Source organism: Elaeis guineensis, chromosome 11 (assembly GCF_000442705.2).
Source record: "Elaeis guineensis isolate ETL-2024a chromosome 11, EG11, whole genome shotgun sequence".
Lineage (NCBI taxonomy): Eukaryota > Viridiplantae > Streptophyta > Magnoliopsida > Arecales > Arecaceae > Elaeis > Elaeis guineensis.
The window spans coordinates 24,376,388-24,404,124 of NC_026003.2; the positions used below are offsets into that span (position 1 = coordinate 24,376,388).

The following is a 27,737-nucleotide window of genomic DNA, read 5'->3' on the forward strand; positions in this document are numbered from 1 at the left end:
AATTAAAAATACAAAAAGCCGTTTCCTTTTTCCGATCTCCCCCATTTCTTTATACCAAAATACCTCGTGATGGACGCCCCAATATATATTTCCAGATCCATACTCCCCATATCGATTTTTGTGGCCCGTCCGATTAAAATATTCCCCAATTTCATAAATATCTTCCATTTATTCATATATTCTATTATTTCTTTATATTATTCATTTTTCTCTCCCCTCTTTCTCTCCCACCCCTTCCTTTCCCTTCGCTCTTCTTTGGGCTTTGGCGAGCGGCTTTCGACGATCGCCGAAACCGCCGGGGCGCGACGAAGTCGGTAGCGGTTTACCGACACGCCGGCGTAGAAAAACCGGTTTTCCGGCCGCTCGAGGAGAAGTCGGGAGCCGGTCCGACCGAACCGGAAAATATATAATTTAAGGGACAAGAAAGGAAACGGTCTCGGCGACGAGATTGGAGCTTGGTCACTCGAGCTTTAGTTTGCTCTCCAATGGCAGAAGCTTGATAGAGCCCTGAAAGACGCAATCAAAACCTCCGAAGCCATCTTTTGGTGTCTGGAATCGCGATCAGGCTTTTTTTCTTGATCCGTTTAGCAGTGAGAGAGGGGGTTCGCTAGGGATTTTAGGGGCTTATCTATGTATGGAAGAGAGGGAAGGCATGACATCTGGGATGGCGGCGCCGGCGATGACGCCGCCAGCGGAGGCGGCAGAGAGCTACCAACCACCGCAGCCGCCGCCGCCGCCGCCGGCGCAGGCGGAGGTTGCGACGGGGGCGGCGAGCGAAGGCCCTAGCCAGGTGGGAGGAGTAACGACTGCGCCACCCCCGCAGGCGGTGGCGATGGGGTCGGTGTCGGGGAGCGTGGCCACGGGGGTGATGAAGAAGAAGAGAGGGAGGCCGAGGAAGTACAGGCCAGATGGGAGCTTGATCATGCCGCTGAGCCCGGTGCCCATCTCGGCGTCGGTCCCTCCTGGTGAGTACCATTCGGCTCCGGGGATGAAGCGGGGTAGAGGGCGGCCAGGGGATTTCGTGAAGAAACCGAAGCACGGAATCGAGCTGGAATCTTTAGGTATTGTGTCCAAAACTCCATCTTTCTCTGGCTACTTTGATATTTTGAGTAATCTCTCTCTCTCTCTCTCAGCTGCCTTTTTTTGGGATGTTTTGGCCTGTTATTTGAAAACTTATTTGAAGGTTGCGGTTTTGTTGTTAGAGGCTGATCTTAGTTGTTATTAAGCTTAAGATTTGATTTTTACAGTAGCTTAAGTTTCTTCAAGTGCAGTTGGTTTCAGGTCCGTAGATTCCTGGAAATTAGTGGCCTGTAGATATGTAAATGTTTGTCTGTCTCTTTCTCTCTCTCATGACAGTTGAATTTGGTCGGGACCTTTCAGATTGGAGTGCTGATACAGGGTTTTGGAATTAGTGTGTGGGACCTACAAATGAGATCTCTTTCCCCGAAATGGGATTCGTTCTTGTGGAAAAAGCCAAATTTTGCGGGGGTTTGGCGAATCTGAGCCTTCCAAAGTCCTCGTTGGTCAGGCCTTGGAATCTTCCGGTTTTCCTTGCGCAGGCTCTGGAGAGACCTTAGGAAATAGGAAATCAGGAGCGATCGCTATATTGGATTAAGATTGGTAACTACCCACTTTCTGAAGATTAGGCTTGGTGCTCTGGTGTCAGTGATGGGTCCCCTCAAATAAGAGGAAGATATTTGATTTGTTTCTGTTGATAAAATAATCCGCATGTTGGTCTTCTTGTTCTATGCTGAACCAGTGCACGTATTCCTTCTCCACAACTGTGAAGCTAAATGGATTAATCCACTTAATCATTTTATAGTCAGTGAGGTTGTACGTTTATCAGGCTTTCTTATTTATTACATTCTAAACAAATAATGCAGCTCCCTGAATCAAATCTTCAGTTTCCCTTGTTAGGCTTTCCTTGCTCTTTAGAGATAATACAGTTCCCTGAGTCAAACCGTTGGTTTTCCCTGTTTCTCTGGACTCCTTCTAAGCATAAGGAAAATTACAATGCCGATTCCCTGGTTGGATGTGATTAAACGATATAAGCAATGAGTTACATTTTCCATCCTGCCAACGTCCTTCTAGGTTATGTGGTAGACATCTCTCTTCCCTATATTTGCCCTCACCCAAAGCAGGCAGCTATATCAGTACACAGAATTACAGGTGCAATTTTTGTCATATATTTGAGAGTGGCTTTATACATTAGTAGCAGACTTCTCTTTTTCCCTTTTTTTTTAAAAAAAATCTATCACATGAGTCCATACCATGGGATTTCATGACAGATTTGCTATTTTTTCTAAACTTTCTTCACAGGTGAAATGGTTGCATGCTCTGCTGGTGCAAATTTCACACCTCATGTCATCACTGTTGCAGCTGGCGAGGTATTATAATATTAAATCTTGTGTTCCTTATATTCATTGAACTTCTATCTGTCATTTCGGATGTTAAAATACCTATGTTCTCCTTTTTTTGCCGTTATGATATATGTTTTATGCATATGATAACAGGATATGATAAAGAAAGAAAAAAAGGAAGCCCTTTCTCCTCCCAGTTCATGCAAGTGCCAAGTGGAAAGGGCACTAGGGTGTATGGAATACTAGTGAAATTTATAGTATATGTTCTAAGCATATGATAGTAAGATATATGATAAATAAAGTAAAAGGGAAGTCCTTTCTCTTCCCAGTTCATGCAAGTGTCAAGTGGAAAGGGCACTAGGGTGTACGGAGTATTAGTGAAATTGATATTGATGCTATTAGTAATATTAAATCTCCATTCTAACCAGTTTGCCTTCTACAAAAATACGATCCTTTTTGTCACTTCATACCGTCAAGTAACTTCTTTGCCACTTTTTGTATTATCTCATCGCTTATATTATATGACATAACAAATGGCTCATAATGTCATTGCCATGGTTTTCCTGTCATAGTTAAATGACTAGTGCACTTATTAACCTTATCTTAGAGGATTTTATTGCTAGGTTGCTTTCTTTCATGTACCAATCAGGATCCTTGAGCTAAGTTAACAATACATCTTTAAATTCATGATATAAGTTGATTTGCTTTGATGTGTATGCTTTTGGCAAAGTGATGTTGCCTACTGTTGTTACTGTCTCATACGTCTCTTGCAGTTAAGGAATTCAGAACTAAAGTTTGTTAATAATCATGATAACTTTCTTTGACATGTTTCTGAAAGCTGTCATGCTTTGTGGCTCTACTGCATTCTTTAAACAAGTAGTATATGATTTCACTCAAGTTCATTTATTGGAAACTTGTATGGAAAAATTAATTATTTATATCGTGTTGTCACAAATCAGGTTTATTTAGTTATTTCTCGTAAGTAGTGTAAGCTATAAGATCTTTAAATTAGAAGGTCAAGAATTTTTTTGTTTTCTGTTGCATATAAGCTAAAATATGACTTCATGATTACATTGGAAGTTAGTTTCTTGGATGAATTATGCATTTGCATTTGGATGTGGATTGGTTTTTCAATTTTGCTTACCTTGTGTCAGTTTATCTAGTTTGGTGGAGCATTTCATAGAATTTCTTGTCTTCTTGGTTTCCTTTCTACCTATTCATCTATTTCTTCTTTTGTCCATAATACCTTGGAGTAGACCTATTACCTTATGTCAATTTATCTAATTGGTGGAGCATTTCGTAGAATTTCTTGTCTTCTTGGTTTCCTTTCTCCCTATTCATCTATTGCTTCTTTTGTCCGTAATACCTTGGACTTGGAGTAGACCTATTCACGGGCCGGGCAGCTCGCCTAGCCTGCTCAAGCACAAAGCCATTTGAGCAAGCTTAGGCTAAGGTTTAGGCTCTGCAGGACAGGCTGACCTTGGAAAATAGGCCTATTTAGCAAACAGGCCAGGCACAGGCTTGGGGATTAAAGCTTGGCCTGAGCCTAGCGCAATTTTTTAATTTTCTCAAATCAACAATAGCAAAAAGAAACTAATTTAACTGTTATTTGTTTGTATGAGATGTAATTGTGGACTTAATAGACATGTTATAAGTTATTGGCAATATTTAATTTCTCATATTTAGCTTTTTTTTAAATATTCTGAATATTTTAAACATTTAAAATGTTAAAAATTGTTCATGAAGTTTGAGGCTCATCTTGAAGCTCGAAGCCTGAGCAATGGCCGGGCTTGGGCTCGATAGATAGACCGAAGGCCAAGCTGGGCCAAGCTTGGGCTTAAGTAAACCATGTTGACCTGCAGGCAAAGCCGGGCGTGGGCCCGATGCATCTTGACCATGAAGAGGTCTACCTTGGAGTAAGCCAGTAGTCATACATTATTAAAGTAAATAGCAGTGTTGATGCTATTCATTGAGTGGTTGCTTTTATTTTATCGTCCTTGTTGGATGCATAGAATGTTGCAACTAAGAATTTCTAGATGAATTTTGGATGTAGTAAATAGTTTTTTGGTGTCAACTATGCTCCCTTACCTGCTTCAAGACTCCAGGAATTATGTTGATGTACTACCATAGATATTTAGTCATATATTTCTTTTCCTTTAATGGGTAAAACACATCTTTTACATAATTTTATAACTTTTAGCCATCATAATTAAAGAATGCTTAAACTCAAAATTTTGCTTAAGGTCTCACCATTTATTCCTGGTCCATCCTTGTTCAGATTTGGTCCAAAAATAGTCTTGGTAGTTCCTAATAAATTCCATAGGTCACATTCTCTGCAACTTAGCGAATGGCAATATTTTACTTGGGAATTAAGAATAATCTCAATAACTGAAATTTTGCTCGAGCAAGGTTTTAAGTCCTATAGGATGGAGGTGTCTTGATATCTTTATAGAACGGGACGACTTGCTATCCCGTCCTATCCCAATAGCCATCCTAATCATGCATCCCCATAGATATCCTCCATCCCTCTTCTCTTCTTTCTTTCTTTATTTTTCTTCTTTTCTTTCTTTTTCTTCTTCCTTCTTTTCTTTTCTTTTTTTCTTTCTTGTTCTTATCCCTTCATTTCTTTTTTTTTCTTTTTTCTTGTTCTTTCTCTTTTCTTTCTTCCTTCTTTTCTTCTCCCTTCCTTTCGTTCTTTCATTTTTCTTCTTCTTTCCTTTCACTTTTATCTTTTTTTCATCTTCCTTTCTTTCTTCTTTCTTCTTCTTTTCCTACATGGATGGATTTCAGAGTCTTGATACTGTCTGATCCCATTTTCTCACAAAAACAAACAGTACGTCGGGATGCCGTTTGTCCTGTCAGGACGTAAAATCTTGTGCTCAAGTTTGGTTCATAATGGCTTACTAGACTACAATTGCACTGATGGGATTGGAGGAATTGAAAAGAGAGATGCGGAAACACATGGTCTTATAATTTTTTGTGCAGCTTACCTTTATTTGGGAACCATGGAGTAGTAGTAGTAAATTATTTTTTTCAAGGTTCATTTTGGTGTAGTTTACCTAAAAGGTTAATATTTAATAAAGTGAATAGCTTGAAAATGCTAAGCTAGTGTAATTTTATACTCCTACTATTATAATAATTTGCAATGTCAAAAATTTATGATCCCTTCCTAGAATTTCATCACTAACCTTAGTTCTCGACTCCTTATTTTGGCATTTGGAAATAGAGGTGCATCTTAATAAATCTTATTTTTCTCTTCTTTTTTTTTTTGCAATTAATTCATCTTGTTTATTTTCATTTAAATATTTTTTATTTTTAACTTTCTAATGTAAATATTGGTGCAACGATAAAACACTTGGACTAACTAGCACTATGGTGCGGCTTCAAGTCCTGAGGCAGCCACTTTGTGCAAAAAAGGCCAAAGTTAAGATCTGTCCCCATCTGCCTTTACTAGGATCTTGAACCACTTGAGATCATAATTGGGTAGTTACTTTTTTACTTTCTAATATACATAATTTGTATAGCTTTCATATTTGTTTTGCACTGTAAAACTTGGTATATGGATAACTCTTTGTATTGCTTGTCAATAATCTTTCCTAACTATTATATTTAATACTTGAAAAGTCCTCATAGATATAAATATATATGAAATTGATGATAATAACATGTTGTCAAATTGTTAAACCATCTAGTCAAACTTGTATGTACAAGAGCATACCCTTGCAACAAATGTCATGCTGAATATCAAAAACTTTATATTTATCTAAAAATGGTTGGTTTCATTTTTTTTTTAAATTTAAGCATCTCAACCGTTATAAATCAAATCTCTCTTATTGGAGACCACACAAGCCAAAGTTAAAAGTTAAATATATAAATATCTGAGTCATTCCATATCCTATTAAATCATATCGAGAGAAGCTTATGTTCACTAAAGAAAACTGAATACAGACCTGTCTAAAATAAATAATAATTCTTTATCTTTCTCATACTGATGTGTCTAGAGGAACTTAGTTCACCAATGGAAGTAACATCCTTTGGAGAGAAAATGTCTTGCCTTCCCTTCATGATTTTACCTCCAACATCCTAACTTTAGTCGCCTCAAGTTTAATTGATGTCACCATAATTTTTTAATTATATTGTGGTATAAGTGGTTATTTCATCAGGATTTCATTTTTCACAAAATGTTTATCATGCCCCCGATCCGAGATTACGAGCTGAAGATCGCGACAACCTCCGCATACTTATGAAGAACTCTCTCCACAAACGTACAAGATATTTCATCATGATATCAATGCATCACATATTGAAAATTGTATCCTAAAATCAATCGTGTGACGATTGAGTTCCTCTTTGTATATGAATTATTGATAAATAAAAATAGTTATTCTGACATTTTTCATCACAAAGTTACATCTTCTTGAACTCTTGTGCTGTGATGAAGTCCTTAGAACTATGTTAGTGTACGATAAAGAGAGAATTTATCGTATAGTTCTTAAACATGTTCGTGACCAAATGATACGTCATTACAGGAAGTTGATGTTTATCGAGTGGAGGTCGTTATGTGCATATGGGTTGGTTGTCCTCTTAACCAAAGAGTGTGGCGATACTAGTATGGCATACAGGTAAAATGTAGGAGTACATCGCACTGAACAAGTGACTCACTTATTAAGTGTTCTGTTGTCAAGAGCTGCTCGCGAAACACATGGGTATAAGTATTCTTCAGACCTGAGATCACCATAGTGACTTGCAAGCAACTTACTGTGCTTTGGTGCCGGACTATCTGGATTTCTAATGCAGTGACGGAAGACTGGACAGTCAAGTACTTGCGAAGTCTGTGTGTGGATCAAGATAGGATTGACCCCTCCAGATTATTGAAGTTGATGTATCGCTGTATTTTAATTTAGCAAAGCCTTAGCCAAGATATCCATAAGATGGATTTGAAAGGTTGAAATACAATGTGGATGAAGCAATCTCGATTGACAGTTAACCTGAGACCATCCTAGAGCATTCAGGATCAAAAGATGAAAATGCGGTAACCATGTGTATGGGTTCTGGAATATTTTTTTACGATAATTCAACCTATTTGGACGTCTGTAGTTATTGCTAGATGGTATCTCGATTAGTGTAGAAATTGATTCCTGTGCTACCGGCTTAGTGTTTGAATCTATGGAGTCACGCACACAAGTCAGACAAAGTAGGAAGAAATTGGCCTATGTTTATATGTCCAATTAGGAAGTACTTGATTTGATTGAACATATAAGCTAACTTGATTGAGAATTAAGTTATAGATCGAACGGGATTGAAGAGTTGATTATGTCTAGCTAACACTACACATGAGGTTCAAGTTCGATCCTGGAGATGAACAGTTTCTGATCTATGATCCATGAAGCATATAAAAGAATAGATTTAAGTACTAATTAATTTCAGATTAGATCTGAATTAATTAGATTTAATTAGGTCCAAAATTTCAAGTTAAACTTGGTACAAAAATCTTAAAGAGTTTGGGATTGACAGCCTTTCGAAATTATTTGAACCAACTTCGAATTGGATTCGAATCGGATCCGTTTTGGATGAGATATGAGAAATCTTTCTTACACTGGGATTTTTCTCTCATATAGGCCGACCAACATCTGGAATGATGCTGGTTTGGGGCATCCCATGTGGGTGAGGGATTGGGTGCAAAGTGGTTATCATAAGTGATAACAATTCTATCTCATGTAGGAATCCTTCTTTTATGAGTATTGGACTGAGTCAAATCAGATTTGAGTTAGGAGTCCTATACTTATTAGGTAATGGGATTCATCTATAAATAGAGAAGGTCTCTACTTATGGATGCATAGCAAACAATTCAGATTGAGAGATTGAGGGTCTATACTTATTAGCCTCTCCCCTTTGGTGCCGCCCCTCCTCCTTTGGACGTGGGCCCTCCTTGAGCATCCCACCTGCTGGTGTGAGGTGTCACACCAGCACATCTCCTCCCTCGTTTGATTGGATTGCGAAGATCGGAGTTCATCCTGCTTTCCTACGACATTTGGCATGCATGCAAAATAGAGGGTCTGTACTTTCATGCCTCCATGAAGGTTTAATCCAAATTATTTGAGATTTTATCTCTGGTTTCACTGCTAATTAGGTAAGGATTTGATCCTTATTCATGTAGATTAATAGAAAAAGTTTTAGATGCAATCTGGGTCATCCGAAGAGAAACAGTTTCCCTTCCCTTCATCACAGTGGAGTAATGTTCAAATAATTATTATTTAACTTTAATTCAAATAACTAAATCAAATATCTTACATCCAATAAAGTTTCACTAAAAATAACATAAAAATAAATCAAAATTCAATGAAGTTGATAGTGCTAAATCTTGCTTCTAAAAGCTCTTTTCCAAAATTAATGCCCATACTTATAATTAATTATCTGAATCTAAAAAAAATAAAAGAAAAAGGTAATGAGCTTGATGGCTCAGTAAGTAATGAATATCTCAACTTGATATTTCAGATATTATTATAAATATGATGTTAAAAAATAATGCCATAAATATACATTGGAACATATTCCATGCTTAAATAAATCAAATAATTTCAATACTCATATGCATGTGCAATCATAAATTTGATTCGAATCAAAAACATATAAAACTCAACAGCCTTTAATTATGACCAATATATAGCTCTCATTGGCAGGATCCACCGAATGTCAATGCACAATCCCCATTGACAGAATTCATTGAGTACCAACGTATAATCTCCATTTGCGGGCCTACTGATTACCAATGTATATCCCCATTAGTGGAGCCCATCGATTATCAATACATAATGTCCATTGATGGGGCCTACTGAAACATAGTTAGACTGAGAGCACAAATCCGATCCATATCAAAGTACTTTTACAGCATAACATATAAGATATCATAATTCTATTGAACATATGCATAATCAATAAACCATAGTATTTCAATAAAATATTAAATTTTCAAATCACTTGTTGTTCAAAATATAATTTCATAAATCATGTATAATTCAAAGACTGACACTTGCTTTCAAAATAATTATGAAATATCTTGAGAAGACAGTTCATCACTTCTTGTAGAACACTGAACAAACAAATCGATATCTCAACTAGATATTTCAGATATTATCATAGATATAATGTTCAAAAATAATGCCATAAATATATATAGGAATATATTCTATGCTTACTTAAATAAGTCAAATAATTTAATACTCATATGCATGCACAATCATAAATTCGATTTGAATCAAAAACATATAAAACTCAATAGCCTTTAATTATAGCCAATATATAATTCTCATTAGCAGGATCCACTGAATACCAGCGCACAACCTCCATTGACAAGATCCACTGAGTACCAACGTATAATCCCCATTTGCGGGGTCCATTGATTACCAACATATAATCTTCATTGGTGGAGCCGACCGATTACCAAAATATAATATCCATTGATGGGGCTCATTGAAATATAGTTAGGTTAAGAGCACAAATCTGATCCATATCAAAGTACTTTTACAGCATAACATATAAGATATCATAATTTCACTGAATATATGCATAATCAATAAGCCATAGTATTTCAATAAAATATCAAATTTTCAAATCACTTGTTGTTCAAAATATAATTTCATAAATCATGTATAATTCAAAGACGGACACTTGCTTTCAAAATAATTATAAAATATCTCGAGAAGACTGTTCATCACTTGTAGAATACTGAACAAACAAATCGATATCTCAACTAGATATTTCAGATATTATCAGAGATATGATGTTCAAAAATAATGCCATAAATATACATAGGAACATATTCTATGCTTACTTAAATAAGTCAAATAATTTCAATACTCGTATGCATGCGCAATCATAAATTTGATTCGAATAAAAAACATATAAAACTCAACGGTCTTTAATTATGACTAATATATAACTCTCATTAGTAGGGTCTACTAAATACCAACGCACAATCCCCATTAACAAGATCCACCGAGTACCAACGTATAATCCCTATTTGCGGGGCCCACTAATTATCAACGTATAATCTCCATTGGTGGAGCCCACCGATTACCAACATATAATGTTCATTGATGGAGCCCACAGAAACATAGTTAGGCTATGAGTACAAATCCGATCCATATCAAAGTACTTTTACAGCATAACATATAAGATATCATAATTCTATTGAACATATGTATAATCAATAAACCATAGTATTTCAATAAAATATCAAATTTTCAAATCACTTGCTGTTCAAAATATAATTTCATAAATCATGTATAATTCAAAAACTGACACTTGCTTTCAAAATAATTATGAAATATCTCGAGAAGACAGTTCATCACTTCTTGCAGAAAACTGAACAAACAAATCGATTAATCTTGAGAGAATTCTTCAGAACCTATTATTCAAAATTATATTTTTATATTAATTCTAATTTACAGCTAATTCAAAATAAAATTTCTAATCAAAATTTCACTTAAAATCGAATCGTTCGCTAAGCTCGATCAAAATCATCAAAAAGAAGTCCTTCACTAGGCTAATCTTAGAAAGATAACTTCGAAAGAGGAAAATCTATCAAGAGAGAGAATCAGTCTAGAGATAGAAAATTCTAGAGAGAAAGTAGAGATAGAATCTGACATTCTAGAGAGAGAAAGTAGGGGTTCAGACTCAGAGCATGAAAAGAGGGAAGAGAAAGAAACTCTTTCTCTCTCTCTTTCTTCCCTTTTTTTTCTTTTTTTCTTTTCTTTTCTTTTTTTTTTCCATGGGAAACAGAGGACCCATGCATCCTCTGTTCTCTTCTTCTTTCACGGAACAGGGGGGCTCTTCCTCCCCTTGTTCCCGAAGCTGGGAGGTCCTCCTCCCAGTTGAGGACTCCCATGGCTGGAGGGGTAGTCCTCGGCGACGACAGCCAGTCGGGTTCGGTGACCAATGACGGCTCATGGCGGCGGAAAACCAAGAAAAATGCATGGGAAAAATAGGGGATTTGATAACAAAATTTTCACAGAATTTCTGGCAGCAACCATGTCTAAAATCCGAGCTTAGGACCTAGAGAAAACTGAAAGGAAGATCATCCGCTTGGGTTACCTTGTCTTCGGCAAAGATTGGTCTGATCTTTTGATGGCTGCAATGAGTTCAATCACCAGTAATCCAAGAAGAAAAGTGGGGAAAAGGGCAGCAAATGACATTAAATTTTTGGTGAGGAAAAACCCAGGAGATCAAGGCCCTTAAATAGACCTCTAATAGGGATGATTTTGAATTTGATTTGGGCTTTGATTCCTAGTGTTTTTAGGACTTTGAATCAGAGAAGGAAGAGAACTCTTTGGGAGTTCTTTCTTCACGTTCTTCCCTTTTCCACATTAATTCTAGGCTTCCCAGCACATGCAGAGCACATGCTGGCTCAAATTTTTTTTCCCCTGCTTGCTTGAAGATCTGTACGGGGTATTACAATGTTCAACTTGGGTTTTTGCAATGGTGAGCTCCACATGAATGTTCTTTCTTAGCTATTTCTAATTATTCCCTTTTGAGCAGGCATGTCTGACTTTAAGGTTGAGGAATTATTGATAAATCCACTATAAAAGCAAGAAAATAAGAGCAATATTATAAGGAATATGTACATGTCTAATTTGTAAACTATTCACGCACAAGTCTATTGGGATTGAGTTGTGTTCTTTTAGATGCATTGCTTGACACTATTTTTATTGGAGAACTTAATAATGTAAGCAAATCATGTTGTCTATTCATCAACATAGATTCCAAGAAAGAGGAGTAAATTTGAGACCCGCATGCAGGGGAATAAAAACTTAAAAAGATGTAAATTAATTATTTTTTCTTGCCAATACTAGTGCCAAGAACTTAAATTCATCAAACAAATAAGGCATGTCATTAATATTCCTTTAATCAACAACTAAAAATCTTAGTCACTAACATCTTAGTTGTGATTTTTTTTTCTTTTCCCTTTTTTTTTTTTTTTGGTGGATGGGGTTGGGGTGTTGCACTTGGGTTGTTTTGATAAACCATCCGCTCTATCCTACCAAATTTGCATCAGGAAATAAAAAAGGTGACCATCATGGTTATAACAAGTGGTTAACAATGACTTCATCAAAATCAACATCTGCAACTTTTCAACTCGATGCACTTAAATGCACTCAGAAGGACTTTGGGTTGAACAAATTGGATGCTGACAAGGTGACAAGGGGATGTGCCAAGCGTGCACCATCCTTAGCCCGATCATAACTTGAATTAACAATAAGAGATTGGCCCCAGCACAAGCTAGACTAAGATTTGGCTAAGGCTGAAACCTTGTCTGAACTCTCTGTGCAAAGATAAAATTTTTTGGGGCAAAAGATTGCAAGCAAACATGCTTGGAGGTGACTCAACAGCTGATTGGCTAGTTTCTGGAGAGGAGGGATGCATGCATGAGACACACACGCACACACATGCACAGAGAGAGAGAGAGAGAGAGAGAGAGATGATGATGATGATGATGATGTGGCAGGTAACTTGATTCCAACACAGAGCTATGAAGGCAGGCATGCAATTAGTGGGCTGAGGGAGCCGGTCATTATGTGATCGTTAGCATGTAGCAACCATGCCATATGAGGGGTTGAAGTGGGGGATGAGCGGCTGTGTTCCAGTTTGGTCCTGTTATGGATTTGGGTGAAGGCAAGGAGAGGAGAGGAAAAGAGAGGAAGAAAAGAAAGGGTATGTTAAGACTTTATTTATTTCACCCTTGTTCAAAAGTGAGATTTTCGTGATTCAGCGAAAGGTTTGGGGAATGTAGAGTAGACCACCATGTGGGTTTCTTTTCTGTCATCTATTATTTATAGAACTGGCCTCTGGTTTGGCAGAGGGCATCTTAAACCCTACCCAATTTAGTTTTGGCCTGGAAGTGTAAGCTTGACTAAGCCCAAGGTCCAACCCATTGAGGCCAAGTTTGGCAGCCCTGGCCCTGTAGGCCAGCTGTCCATGCCCATTTCTAGCCCTCGCCCCTGTTGACAAATGCTCATCATTTGTGATGGAACTCCTATGGATGTTAGGGTTTATTTGTGAATTGCTAACTTCAATTTAAGTTTCAAGATTGTTCCTTCAATTTAAGTTTCAAGATTGTTCAATTTATATCATCTAATTGTATTTGGTCTGTCCACTAACAGTTTGCCTAATCTAACAACAATTTTAAATACCAATCTGCCAGAAATAGGATCTCTTCAACAGATTTATCATATCTGTTTGCCAGATCTGATAAAAATGCATTACTTCACAATGTAACATGAGAAATAAATTGCTAGAAAAGGAATAATTGGGGAAAAGTGGAAAGGAATAGAAGAAAATTGAGAACCAAATAGAATAAGAATAAAAAGGAAAGAGTAGCCTGCAGCCTTTATTTCTTTCTTTCACTAAAGTTCTCAACCTGCAATTTCTGCCAAAATATTGATGCAGTGTACCTGGGTATCCTAGAACTTTCAGTCCACCCACCTCAGTCCCTTATGAATAATGATCCACCATTCCCTGTTTTTCACAATCGTAAAATTGACTGTTAAGATTTTCCTTTTTTTTTTTTTTTTGCTTTTCTCACAGATGTTTGATTAGGATTTAATGTGGAGTAAGATGACTGGTCCGAAAGTTCTGGCCCACCCAGGTGTACCTTATCACCACCCTTTCCAGATATCGCACTTTGTCGCCATGTATGTATCCCCTGTTAATAGGTTAACCGGTCACAAATCCCACCCAACAAGTGCTCCGTGAAAGGCAATTAGCAAAACCCAAAACCACCCAGCCAGATTGAATTTTGTCTATATCCTACTCTAGCTAGGCTTTAGAAAATAGTGAACCAGCAGGCAGTTATTTATTGTCTCATAAGGACCAAGGGACCACCTACATTCCCCCAATTTGGCTCCGTTTAGGACTACACAAAACTAAATTAGCATTTTGTGTACCTATGCTACAATACTTGACACCCATTACTTCTCCTAAAGGGCCACCCAGAAGGAAAATAAGTCAAAGTAATCTTTTCCTTTTTCTGGTGTTAACAAATCCCTTCTCACTCCCCAATGACAATAATTTGTTATCACCCTTAGGTCACGGAATCAGTGCAAAGAGCTGGTTGATCACTATATATTGAATTTGACAGCAAAGAAGGCATCTTTTGTATCCTCGAAATGATTTTGGGCTGTGACATATTTACCACTAGATGCCTTTCTTAGTTTCTATACATATGCTTGTACCGATGCACTTATTACTAACAGAATCTACAATGTGATTTGCTTGCCATCAGGTTGTGGAGAAAACATGTTTCAGATGACATCATGAGAGTAGATTAACATCATCTTGGCTTGCTTTCATGTAGATGTTTTGGATAAGATCTGTGGCTGATATGTTTGTTTAAGTTTGCAAGGAATGATATGATATTAGTTAGTTTTCGTTTATATAGGCACCTATTATTGGAGCTTATTGAGCACATGCTTCTACAAGGTATTTCAAAGTTGCTCATAAATATTCTTAATATTTGACCCTATAATGGATGAATATTTAATTCTACTTGTATGAGAACATATAGAAGTTCATGCTAGGGCTGAAGTTCCTTGTTGTTTTTTTTTTTCTTTTTTTTTTTTTCGGTACAATGAAGTTCCTTGTTGTTAAAAGCAGTTCTTGCATATATGCAATAAAATTTTCCCTTTTCTCCATTTACGGTCTTCTTATCTGAAATTAACACCCCAACCCCCCAAATTTTTTTTTTTTTTTTACTTTAAAGGATGTCACTATGAAGATCATATCCTTTTCTCAACAAGGGCCTCGAGCAATTTGTATCCTGTCTGCTAATGGTATCATTTCAAATGTCACACTTCGTCAGCCTGATTCCTCTGGGGGTACATTAACTTATGAGGTATGGAAATATATCCTTCTTCCCATTGGTTGCAAGCATCAGAGAACTGTGCAGCTTTTCTTCATAGTTTTGTGTTCATGATTTAGTTTCATTAACATGTTAGATGGCCTCGTATAGATAAAGCAGTCCTGTTAATTACAGCTTGATAGTTAAATTTATGCGTTATGGTCTGGTCTTTCTTAAGTTCTTTTTACTTAAGCCTAGATAGCAAGATCTCCGTTATTGTCAAAAATGTACCTTAATATAGACATTGAGACTAGTAAGGTCCAACCAGTACTATATGGTCAGATAATGTTCAAGATGTTGTTATTTCATTTGCACAGTTTTTGATTCCTACATAGAACATTACTATGACCAGCTTTTTATGTCTTTACAGCTTATTCACAGTCTACATTGGATAAGGATCGTAGCTGAGGAAACATAGAGTTAGAAAAACTGGAATGTTTGAACCAGATAATTGATGCTTAGTATTCATGGGAAGTTCACTTTTGCCTTCATGCTACACATAAGTTATTAACTCCATCCTGTATCAGACATTTTTCAGAAAGTTGGGGGTGTTTTCTGATATTTCTTTATGACTTGTAATGCACACTTTATTTAAATATTCATGACGGAGTTAACAACTTCTTGACATTGCATGTGCTTAATATTGGTTCTTTTATTGAACTTTGGATTGCTGCGTGTCATGCTCAAACACCTTGCAAACACAAATCTTGGTTTCTATCAGTGGCCATAAAATCATTTTACTCCACTACCATGCATTTAATGGGAAGCATATAAGTATATAACAAAATCTTTATTTACTATATCTTGATATCTGTGTTGATGCTAAGGAAATTATGAGAAATAAATCCTAAATGCTTGGTATGGTGAGCTCTTTGCACCAAGGTGCTTAACTCTAATAGGGAACTACAGACCAGGAAGTCCAAAGAAGTCTGCATCAAAAAATCTGTAATTTTTTGAAAAGCCTTCTGATTCTCTTTTAATCCTTTTGTGAAGTATAAAATATTGATAAAAATTATGTTTAGAATTTTTTTAATGATGGGTGACCTGATAGTGATGTATCATTCAAATATAACAGAAGCATAGGGATCTTAGGGTATGCACATCTGATGCTAGAATATGTGTAATTTACGAATGTCACATATAACATAAGCATAGGGGTCTTATGAGATGTACGTCTGATGATGGGGGTCTAATTTTTCCCTTGTGCTGCTGAATGATGGGAATTGCGATCATCCATAGCAGATAATATAAGCAGTACTGAGTGCTTTCTTTTCATATAGACAGGCTTCAGTAAGTGCATAATTTTTGTTTAACAGGATTCTTCTTATCCTTGGATTCAATGTTGTCATATTGGACTGCAGTTTATGACACTTAAATAGATCAAAGTGATAGTTTAACCTTTACTTCTGTCAAGCTATAATGTTATGCTTTTTTCAACAATTTTATCTAATTTTTTGTAGCAGGCCGTTATAGTGTTGATTGATTCACCCTGTTCCTAGTCCACTAGTGGTTTAAGTGCCACAAAAAATCTTGGTCAAGGCCTAGCCACTAGCCAGTGTAATCCACACTAATAGTTTGTTGAGTATTTGTTACATACTGCAGATATGCCACCTTGTATGAGCACTGCGTATGGTAAGTGGCAGATGAACTAAAAAGTTCAGTCTTCTTGCCTTTAAAAGCAGGTACCACCATTGAACATTTGCCTTTGCTTCATAGTATACTACCACTTCAGAGTTGGCCTCCCTACAGGAACCACATTAATTAGGAAAATTCAATCATCTAATTATCTTAGCAACTATATAACCATTCCCCAATGAAAGCAAAAGTTGAAAAGAAACACCTGTTCAACATGCCTAGCTTTGGGCTGATGCGACTCCATTAGGTATAGAATTTGTAATGAATATTAACCTCTCTACTATTCTATTTCAAATCTGAGATTTCCTGCATACTTTTGTTATATGTTCATGATAATATTATCTTCCAATATTCATCAGTCTTCTGCTGTTGTGCTTCAATTTAACCCTGTAGTTTTATTGCCTATTAATATGTTATACATTCACTGGATTGATTTTTTTAGGGCCGATTTGAATTACTCTCCTTATCTGGATCATTTATGCCAAATGAGAATGGTGGAACAAGAAGCCGATCTGGTGGCATGAGTGTTTCTTTGGCAAGCCCAGATGGTCGAGTTGTCGGGGGAGGAGTTGCTGGTCTGTTGGTAGCTGCCAGTCCTGTGCAGGTAATACCTCCATTCGCACATTCCAGATTTCCATGCTATGAAATCCTACTGCTTTGCAATTCAGGAGGCATCACCATATTTACTTTTTCTCTGCCCTTCTTCGGTGCAATTTGATGCTTATTTTTGTGTCAATCAAAACTGTTTGCTCCACCTTCCCATGAGTCCAAAGTGCTTTCCCAGTAATTTATGAATCAGCATTTAGACAAATGAAAAATCATGTGTAGTTATGTGGAATTTTATACGGCCATGTAGGTAAAATATATATATTTTTCATTTTGTACATGTCTTCCTGTTCATCATTCATATATAAATTTGGAATCACAAATCATTTACATGGTGCAGCAGAATCTTATTGGCATGTAACAGTACATTCAATTCCACTTAATTGCACAATGTGTCAATCAGCTAATATAATTTGGAGACTGAGATTGTGGTCAGTTATATTTTGGTATTTCAAGAGCCTCTGCAGCTTAAAATTACATCTCACCAGCTAGCAACAATTTAATTCAGATAAATGATTGGTTTTCTTTTTGCTACTCTACAATAGATTGTAGTTGGCAGTTTTTTGCCAGGCTACCAGATGGAGCAGAAGAGCAAGAAGCCAAAGTTAGAGACTACATCTGTCTCTTTTCCATCAGCTACCATCCAGATTCCAAGCTCACATGCAGAAGAGGCTTACAGTGGTGACCAAGGGACCAGCACTTCAGCAATGCGAAGGCAACTCATGCAACTACCTCCTTCAGAGGAGAAACCCGGTCTTCCTCTCTACCCTCGGGACCTGATGACACCAGGAACTTCCCTGCCGATATCAATGCATCATAACCTGGAGTGTGAATTCGCTCGAGTCATCATACATTGCTGACCTGAGGGGCTTCAAACTGACCAGAACCTGGCACTCCTTGATGTTAGTTGCTTCAAGGCATAACAGATACTGCATTGGGGTAACTGAGGCTCTCGCACTTGTTCCTAACTTACCCTCTAAGCTCAGTGATCTACATTTTCCAACAGTAGAATTTAATAGCTGTTTGTTTCAAAGGGCTTGCACTTGATTAGCAACTCAAGTGATTGTATCATCCAGTACTATCTAGCTTTGATGATTTCCGCTATTGTAAAGCTTGGTTTTTAATCGGTTAAGCTGGAGCAGAATCTTTGCTTGTTTCAATAAAATTCAGTATCTACCTGAAACAATTGTTGCTCCATTCGACTTTTGATGTGTTACCTCTTATTCTCATTGATGTTTGAGCTAAGGCTGCCTTTTATGAAACCTGTTAACTGATATTCCTTGCAAGAACAGAACACTTCAACACTGGTGGAATCGAGCACAATCTTTCTAATCGCTTTAGCAACCAACTCTATGAGATTATGGCAGCCCCTGGATATTCTCAGATTCATCGAGAACCTAGAAGGCGTTTGGTGCCTCAGTCCTCAGCAGCCAAATGAAAATGCTGTCTTTTGGCTCAAGGGTTTAACATACATACCCCTTTCACCATCCAACATTGCCTGTAATCTCCAACCAAATGGGTGCCAAGAAGCCTGCCATCTTCCTGCTAACTCTGCTTACCTGTACATCCTTGACACAATGTCGTGGTGACTAACATCTCCAACCTGACAAGTGCCACATGGCCTCGGCTCCGAATGCCCATGGAGTCTTCCCTGGTGGGGATAGAGTTGAATGCATTGATTACATCAATCACACATGCCATGGCACTTGTGGTACATGTCCATGTGAATCCGAATTTGTCAACAAATGCCTTACTGCTCGCTCAAAATTGAGCTGACATAGAAGAGAGAAAGGAAACAGCCTTGCTTTGATGGGCTTTTGGTTGAACTTTCATGGGGCGAGATAGAGGCTTGCGTTGCAGGGCGAGATGGACAGAGGGATGGGCATGGACCTTGAAGAGCCATTAGACGTTATAGGCATGAGCAATTCATGTGAATGGAAGAACAATAATTCGGCTGATTCAATTGTTGCAAAACCAGACTCATGCAATGCGTGCGAAAGAAAGAAAGATGCTTGTGACAATTTTGATTAATGCAACCCCTTTTTTTTTTTTTTTTTTTTGACATAATTGCCATAAAAGTTGATTTAGGACGTGTTTTGTGCAGATGAAGTGGATGAAAGTCACTCTCTCGTAAATAATTTTGCCCCGCCTTTGAATGTTGGGTGGCAAAAGTCAAATATGAAAGTCATTTTAGCCCCGACATTACTTTGATCCAAAATAAATAGAAAGAGGGTAACCTAATTCAGGGCATTCAGGTTCAAAGTCACTTAAAAATGGAGAGGTTAAGAGGGACAAAAAAGACCTCTCATTTTGTTAATATTTTTTTGCAATCTTGATCATGATCACATTTTAATAATATAATATTATTTAAGTAATATTATTTATTAATATAAAAAATAAAATATGCATTACTAGTAAATAATATTACTTTACTCAATTGATACATGTTTCAAAGCACACATATTAACTTATATATTTAAATCAATTCACACCCAAAGTCAAAATTACGTGCTTTTAGCATTCACTTTTCCAACAAGCCAGATAGCAAAAATCTACCACAACTCACTTTTCAACAAGTAACCTTATGAAAAATGATCACTTTCTACTCTAGCCACTTTCCTACAACCAAACATCCCGTTAATTGGGGTAAACTTATATTAACGAAATATATGAATATAGTCTCATAGATCAAAACTTAAAACAAATTATATTTGCCATATCTTATAATACAAAAGGGTTGAAGTGTAACCATGCATGGTTAAACTATGAGAACCACACATATGCACATACAAATGCTTAAAAAGACTGGAAAATTGAAAAAAAATCACTCATATTTCTGGAATACCTTTTAACTTGATGAATACATCTTATTTAGCTTACTTTTCTGTAAGGGAAAGATTTATTTTTCTTCAAAGAAAGAAAAAAAAGAGTGCATTAACCAAAATTTATATTCCTCACATTCCAGAAATGGATGTGGTTATATCTTTGAGAAGTCTAAATACTTGCAAAAAGAAAAGAACAAATGTTACATGGCTTGAATAAACAGATTTATTAAGGAACATTAGTTTAAGCAAAAATATAAGATGCACTGCTCTAAGATTAAGCTTGAAATCATAAACAGAATTTTTGCTACTGTTCTGAGTGGAGCTGTATTATTAGAACCCATTGACGAACTCAAATGCTCAGTAAGCACAGCAAGCAACATAATCGCATATGGAAAAAGAAAAGGACAAAAGCAATGTAGCTTGAACAAAAAATATTATGATGAGGAACATCTGGTTTGAGAGGAAAAAAATAAAATGCGCCTTCGATGATTAAGCTTGAAATCATATGCAGAATTTTTGCTGCTGCCTTGATTGACTTGTGAGAGAACATGCATGGACATGAAGGCTGTGGCAAGTGATGGGTGGCACCATCCATGCAAAGAAATAGCCTGGCAGTGGTCTGTACTGTTGAGGATTGGACAGTGAGATGAAGCAAGCACAAGAAATGGCATCAATTTCTGATTTACCACAGATAATTAAAATTCTAGATGGCAGCTGAGAGTATCTGTCAACTAGCAAAACTAATACCAAACTGTACAAGAAAGCAGTTGTCTTGTGAAACATGAGATGAGTAAAAGTGTTAAAGTGGAGATGGTAATTCATCTTACTATTACCTTCAGAACTTGATGTTGGTATTTGCTTGTTACTCCATGCAAACAAATTCTACTTGCTTGGCCAGAGAGTGGAGATGATTTTATTTTGACAAGTTTCGATGCACTCCAGTGCAAACTTTCTCAGCTGTATCTCTATATCCTCCACCTGAAGTTGTGCATCCACAATCTATGGCATCATAATTATTGAACCAAGGTTTAGTATTGGAAAAGGCCTAAAACCATGAAATGCTAAAAGCTGACATACAACTAAAGAAAGAGAGAAAATGACTCAGAACTAGTTGGTTAACATGGGAGACATTTTCCCCCAAATTCTTCTTCAAAAATCCAAGAAAAGTAGCTTGTAAGTGATGGGACAAGTCGGTTAGAAAATCTGACTCCTCTATAATTGTCTTTATAAAGGATCTAAAGTAGACTATTAGATGAGCAGGAGGAACTAACCACAACCAATAAATATGCTATATTTTGAATAAATGGTACAGGACCTACTATGGCTGGTATCACTTATTCTAGCATAAAGAAAATCATGGGGTACCCTGAAATTTGACACATCAACTTCACATATTAGCCAATCACAAAATATTACTATTAGCAGCGGCATCCAAATAAAAGAGAATGAGAATTCCGATTGACATCTGACATGCACCTCAAGGAATGGATAAAGACTAGGAGACCACCGAAATACAAGAATACCTTCCATGTAGTATCACGAAGCTTCTGATATTGGTGGGCCACGCATCTTTGGAACTCAAGCTGCTCATATCTCTCTGTCCCATAACCTCCTCTCTTTGACGCTTCCTGAATCATTTGTACAAGAACAAGTTCTAGAAGCATAGAAGCAATAACAGGATGCATTTGCACTCCAGCAGCTCGAGTGATACAGGGCTGATTAAGGGTGAAAGTGGTATGGATAATATCCGTCCAGATATATTTTCATATCTAAATCAATCCGGATATGAACAGAAATTTGATGATCCGATTAATATTTATATCCATATCTATATTCATAAAAAAAAAAATGAATATGAATATGGATAGACAAATACTCGATCTGCATCCAAATATCCGAATCTATCTGTAATCCTATACAATCTTATATAGTACTTATTAATTTTTAAGAAAAATATAAATCATATAAATATGCTATTAACTTGATTTATCATCTATTTAGTAATATCTTTGATTCTATAGTTATAAAGTTTAATTATCCAACTTATATCCGTAATTATATCCATATTTTCAATATCCAAATTGTATCCGTATCCATTTAAAACAAATATGAATGTGAATATTTTCATCTGAATAATATTCGTATCCATATTTGTATTCATCAGATAAAACAAATATAGATATGGATATGCCGGTACCCAATCTATATCCGATCCAATTTCAGCCCTAGGGCTGATTCTAATTATGGCAACTTTGTAACAGAACATCAATGCAAAGGTTCAAAGAGAATATATATAATGGTGCAGTGGCTTCATAGTCAATCATAAAATATACTTCAAAATATTATCGGTGATATGAAATGAAATTCTGTTCAAATTTTAGAAATTCTTTATCTTAATGGGATGACTTTTGTGATCGAAGGATTCAAACTCTTCTATCACATAAGAAAAAAATTAAGTGCACTAAGAACATAACAACATGCAATTGTGATACCTCTGGTGGTAAATCAAGGTAGAGTACTAGATCGGGAGCTATCAACCCTGTCTCAGGAGCCTGCAGGAAAATATCATTTAATTGGTTTACCTGTTAGAAAAGACCTCAGGTTTTTACATGGTGACCTGCATAATGCTATTTGTACCTTACACCATTCTATATCAAGTCCTTTGGCAGCTGAGAAGCCACTCCTGAGTAGGAATAACGGTCAACCACAAGGGTGGTTCCACTCCATAATTTATTCTCCATTAATAACCTGCAAGGGAGGCAGATGATGAGCTCATATTTTCTTAGTTATTTGGAATTCTTTTTATACATGCATGTCACTTCCATAAATCCATGCATGACTGAGCCTTGCATGCTCAAGCAACCAGACAACTCCAAGAATCACAAATAAATAGATTCAGTTAGAATTTCAAGAGATGTTTTGCATTTGAATTCAGTAGTTACATGCATTGATCATGAATAAACTGAACAGTTTAATGAGCTAGGTCAAATCCCATATCAATGATCCAAGAGGATCGCCAGAACCATCGTGGATGATTCTGGCAACACCAGGTAAATCTAGAAAGGGTTTTGGAGCAAAATACAACACATCCAAGACTCAATCGCAAACCTTAACTTCCGAAGGCCATAAATTACTCATCCAGTGTCTGCTTTCGGCATGCCAAGTGCCAAAATGAAACTCTCGATAAGAACTGCCATGGTGTGACACCTCTGAAGGGTCTGCTGCATGCAACAATCAAGGTCCTACAACAATGTTTGAGCCTCATAACAGGTTTATCAAAGTATAAGTTTCCATTCTAGGAATGGCTTTGACTGGGCATAAGTCTCAATTCAGAAAGAATTGGATGAAGAAATTTGACACAAACTTGACATAGGAGTCATGATCTAGCTCCAGGAGGATTATTTCCATTAATCACAGTTATTTTGGAAAAATTGTAACCTCTTCCAACATGAGAGGAATCCAACCTGGATTTTGTAAGGGCAAACCTCACAAGTATAAATAGAGGGATTGTAATCAGTTTATTATTTAATTAATGAAAGAAAAGGGGGCTTAGATCTCTAGTTTGGCAAATTCTTTTACTTTCTACAATTTTCTTTGAGAGGTGTGAACTGAGTTGAGCAGATTGAAGGAATTACTTCCTTCTCTCTCCACTTGAACCAGTCAAAAATTTTGCATGGAGCTGATTCCCACAAGATGACTTCAGATCATTAATGACCTTCATTTCTTCTTTTCCTTCAGGAATTATACTAGGTGACATTGTAAAATACAAATTCTTCAGAAATCTCAAGAGTCATTTATATCCAAGTAATAAGAGTGCCAGGTTCAACCAGCAACAATCGATAGAATTATTTGTATAATAATCAGCTTTTCAAATACTTCTTGGTATTGCATACCACTTGGTTCAAGAAAGCACTTACAAGCCTTCTACACCTCACCTGTTGATGTGCTTGATGGTATAGAGCTGCCTATAACCTCTTACGTGCCCTGTTTTTACAGAGGTTCAACAACATCTGATGCTTGCTACATGAAAGCAAAAACACATCAGAATAACAACTTTTTGAAGCACATGATTTTTTTCTTTTTTTTTTTCCCTGTTAATCAGCACATATCGTAAGAGTCCCTCTCTACTAGAAATTTGGATTTCCAGAACAGCAACTCTAGCATCAGTCTACAGTAAAAGATGATTTCACTAGTAAGAGAATATAAACATGATGACAATGGTTTGCATTTTAAAAATTAGCCCTGAAAGTTCAAATTCTAGGGCCCCCTGTTTAAGTGTCTTATTCAAAGAGTGAGATCAGAAAAAGCAGAGGAAAAATGTAGGACAAGGACAAGAAGCATTAAACAGTTTCTTTCCCTTTTGCCAAACAATAAATGCGCATCATGCACTTCAAGCAGCATAGTTTGAACCAGTCGATTAGTTAACTTGACTCTTCAGATTGAAATTAAAAACAGGAGACATCAAATTATATAGAGGAAATAATGTCAAGTTTATTCTCTCACTACTTACATTTGATAAAACCATTCATCTAGTAATACCCTAACAATACAAGTTTCTAAATGCAGTAGCACAAACAACTAAGAAATAACATCAACCCAAAACTACATTTATATGGTCATATTCAGATAAGATGTTCAATCGAGTGCCAGTATCTTGTTACCATTTAAATGGAAAGATAATATGCAAAAGTAAAATATAAGACTTCAACTGTAGAGTAAAAGCATTAAAAGAAAATTTTTATAGCACTCTTGACTTGCATCACTGATGACTTTTAGAGAGCGGCAGCAAGGACCTCTATAGAACAGTAAGAATCATTTTAGACCAGGAACACTCATAAAATGAAATATAAAAGCCACAAGCACCGTATACATATACTTCACCAACACATATAAAGACAGTTTATAACCTAAAATGATCATAATATCAGCAAAGTGCATTGTACATGTAATGACTAAACAAGCTTATAAAATTTAGTACCATGACATATAGTAACTTCATAAGAACACAATTTAACTGCAAAAAGATATACAAAATAACCTTTTTTCCCAACGGTTTGCACTAAAAAGCAAATGAACTGCTTGATCATCCAGTTGGGATTCGTTGGCAAGATATGATGATATCATGGTACCAATGTTAGTTCTTCTATCTGGAAATCGCCATGCTTCAACTGAGATACCTTTCCCTTCTAAGTGTGAAACTAGTCTACTGCATTGGGATGATTTTCCACTTCGGTCCAAACCTTCCAAAACAATCAGAGCACCTCTTGAACGATCATGGTGTATTTTGTCCATCGCCATTTGCCTGGAATAGCTCTTGCCAGCTAATCTGAAGTAGTTTAAGGATGTTACAGTTCTAACTCCAAATTTCCTTCATTTAAGACCAAATTGTGAGGGATGACATGGTACAGTATAAGATTTAAACAACAAATATAGATTTCTTGTTTTTGAAGTCAATATATGACATTATTCAAAACATTTCAAAAGTAAGCTTATTACACAATAAGAGTATTAAAGAATATTTTGAACAAAAAATAAATTAAAATAAATTCAACTTCTTAAATAAATTAAAACATTTGCTGCCTTGACTTATCTTTGCATATCACATACTCAAAAGCCTACCTTATTCCCCTTTTTTTTTGCTTTCATTATCGAAATTGACATTTTGCAAGGCATGCTTCCAAATATCTGTATTATACTCAGTCTTACCATTAACTTTAAAAGAGGAGAAAATCAAATATCACATAAAAATAAAGAAAACGACCAGAACATAGAAATGAAACAAATGCTCTTGTAATAACAGAACTGACAAGAGCATCGCACAAGATATTAATATGAATATCTTTGTCAACCATATTAGGAATGAAAATATATGACCTTTTCTAGTATCTCTACATTATTAATTTAGAGATTGCACACTCAAAGTGCTGATGAAAATTATAAGTGACATAATTCAGGGACGAGATTTTTCAATTGATATCTCTGGAGAGTTGTTCACCATCAAGGAGACAAAAGTTTTGAGCTATGAGGATTACTGTGACTTAAATAAATATCCAACTACAGAACATGTAGCAAAATGTTCAAATTCGTAAATTCCAATTAGTTAAATGTCAAACTAGGGGTAAAGAAATGGGACAAAAGTTGTTAATTATAAATAATAAAAAGTATATAAATCTATACTACACTAGAAAGCATGTGCGTAGACCTTTGGGCACGTCGCTTCAGAAATTGCCATTAAATTAAATGCCAAATCCATGTACCATACAACAAAGGCATGGGTGAAACTGGAAAAGGAACTTTGAGAATTTTAAAGCATATCAAATACATCCAATGGAAACCAGAATTAAAAAAGCAAAAATAAAAAATAAAAAACAAAAACAAAAATTTTCCATGTGACATGATTTTGAGAAATACATATGCGTATTCTAGGACTGGGGAAAAAATAGTATGGTGTTGTAACAAGATATAAGATGTCATGAAAGCAACCAAATATTCATATAAAACGAAAGAAAACAAAAAGAAAAAGCTTACAAAATTTTCGCACTAGTGAATGAGCAGGCATGTGACATAACCCCACCAATCCAAAGGTATAAACTGCGAGAAAGAAAAGAGGATATAATATTACATTTCAGACCAAAAATTAGAAAGGATCCGCATAAAGAGTCGGTCTATTGCTTAAGAAGAAGATTGCATTTAACCATGAACCAATGGCAAAGATTTAGAAGTCAGAAAGCTTGCATTTTGAAGTACATGGCATCTGGTAGGGAGATGGAATAAAACTTGCTGCTAAAATTTTCCACTGGAAGATAATTCAACACTTGTTACAAGATAATGAGTTGGTGCAGCTAAGAGACCACGGATCTAAGCCAATTCGGTTCTTTTTATCCCAAAAAGGCGGCAGCCAACTAGAAGCACTTAGACTAATGGCACATATAGAATACTTAGAAAATAGCTAAACTTAAGGAATGGGTGATAAAAAATAGTGGGAAATTCAAACAAAACCAGCAAAAGAAAACAGAAGAAAATAGGGGAAATCAGGGGTTTCGCTTTTACCTAACAAGCCGGGTGGGGGGCAGAGGAGGGAGATTGGAGGAGGGGAAGAGGAGAGTTAACAGAAGGGACAGTTGCGAGACCGGGAGAGGAGAAATTAGGAGGAGGAAGCATAAGGAGAAGAAGATCGCAGCGGCGGCGGGGGGAAGGTAAGAAGGAGAAAAGGAGGAGGGTAAGGGCGGGGAAGTTCCCGAAGGGGAGCGGAGAAAATTTATAAAATTAGAATTCCCCCTCGGGTGGGGCTGAACAGGTGGTATCGGCTAAATGTTTTTTCAAGGAAAAGGGCGCGGCCGCGGGCGGGCGCGTCTCCAGAGGTGAGTCCAGTTTAGCTTATGGGTAAAGGTGGCAATGCGTTGGATCCAAGCTGAG

At 36.6% G+C, this 27,737-nt stretch overlaps 2 protein-coding genes across 2 annotated transcripts; one reads left to right on the forward strand and one right to left on the reverse strand.

The window, feature by feature from the left end:
- Window positions 1-214: 214 nt before the first annotated feature.
- Window positions 215-18,693, forward strand: LOC105035730 (AT-hook motif nuclear-localized protein 1). Its single transcript, XM_010911400.4, is given in 6 exon segments — window positions 215-1,061; window positions 2,320-2,387; window positions 15,118-15,249; window positions 17,333-17,494; window positions 18,042-18,204; window positions 18,207-18,693. Coding segments are annotated over 6 exon segments (1,062 nt in total). The 5' UTR covers window positions 215-634; the 3' UTR covers window positions 18,317-18,693.
- A 1,833-nt stretch (window positions 18,694-20,526) lies between these two features.
- LOC105035729 (thymidylate kinase) lies at window positions 20,527-27,621 on the reverse strand. The gene is given in 9 exon segments (XM_010911399.4): window positions 20,527-20,945; window positions 21,155-21,320; window positions 21,845-21,949; window positions 22,814-22,873; window positions 22,959-22,999; window positions 23,002-23,069; window positions 25,360-25,647; window positions 26,850-26,912; window positions 27,372-27,621. Coding segments are annotated over 7 exon segments (717 nt in total). The 5' UTR covers window positions 26,888-26,912; window positions 27,372-27,621; the 3' UTR covers window positions 20,527-20,945; window positions 21,155-21,203.
- Window positions 27,622-27,737: the final 116 nt, after the last annotated feature.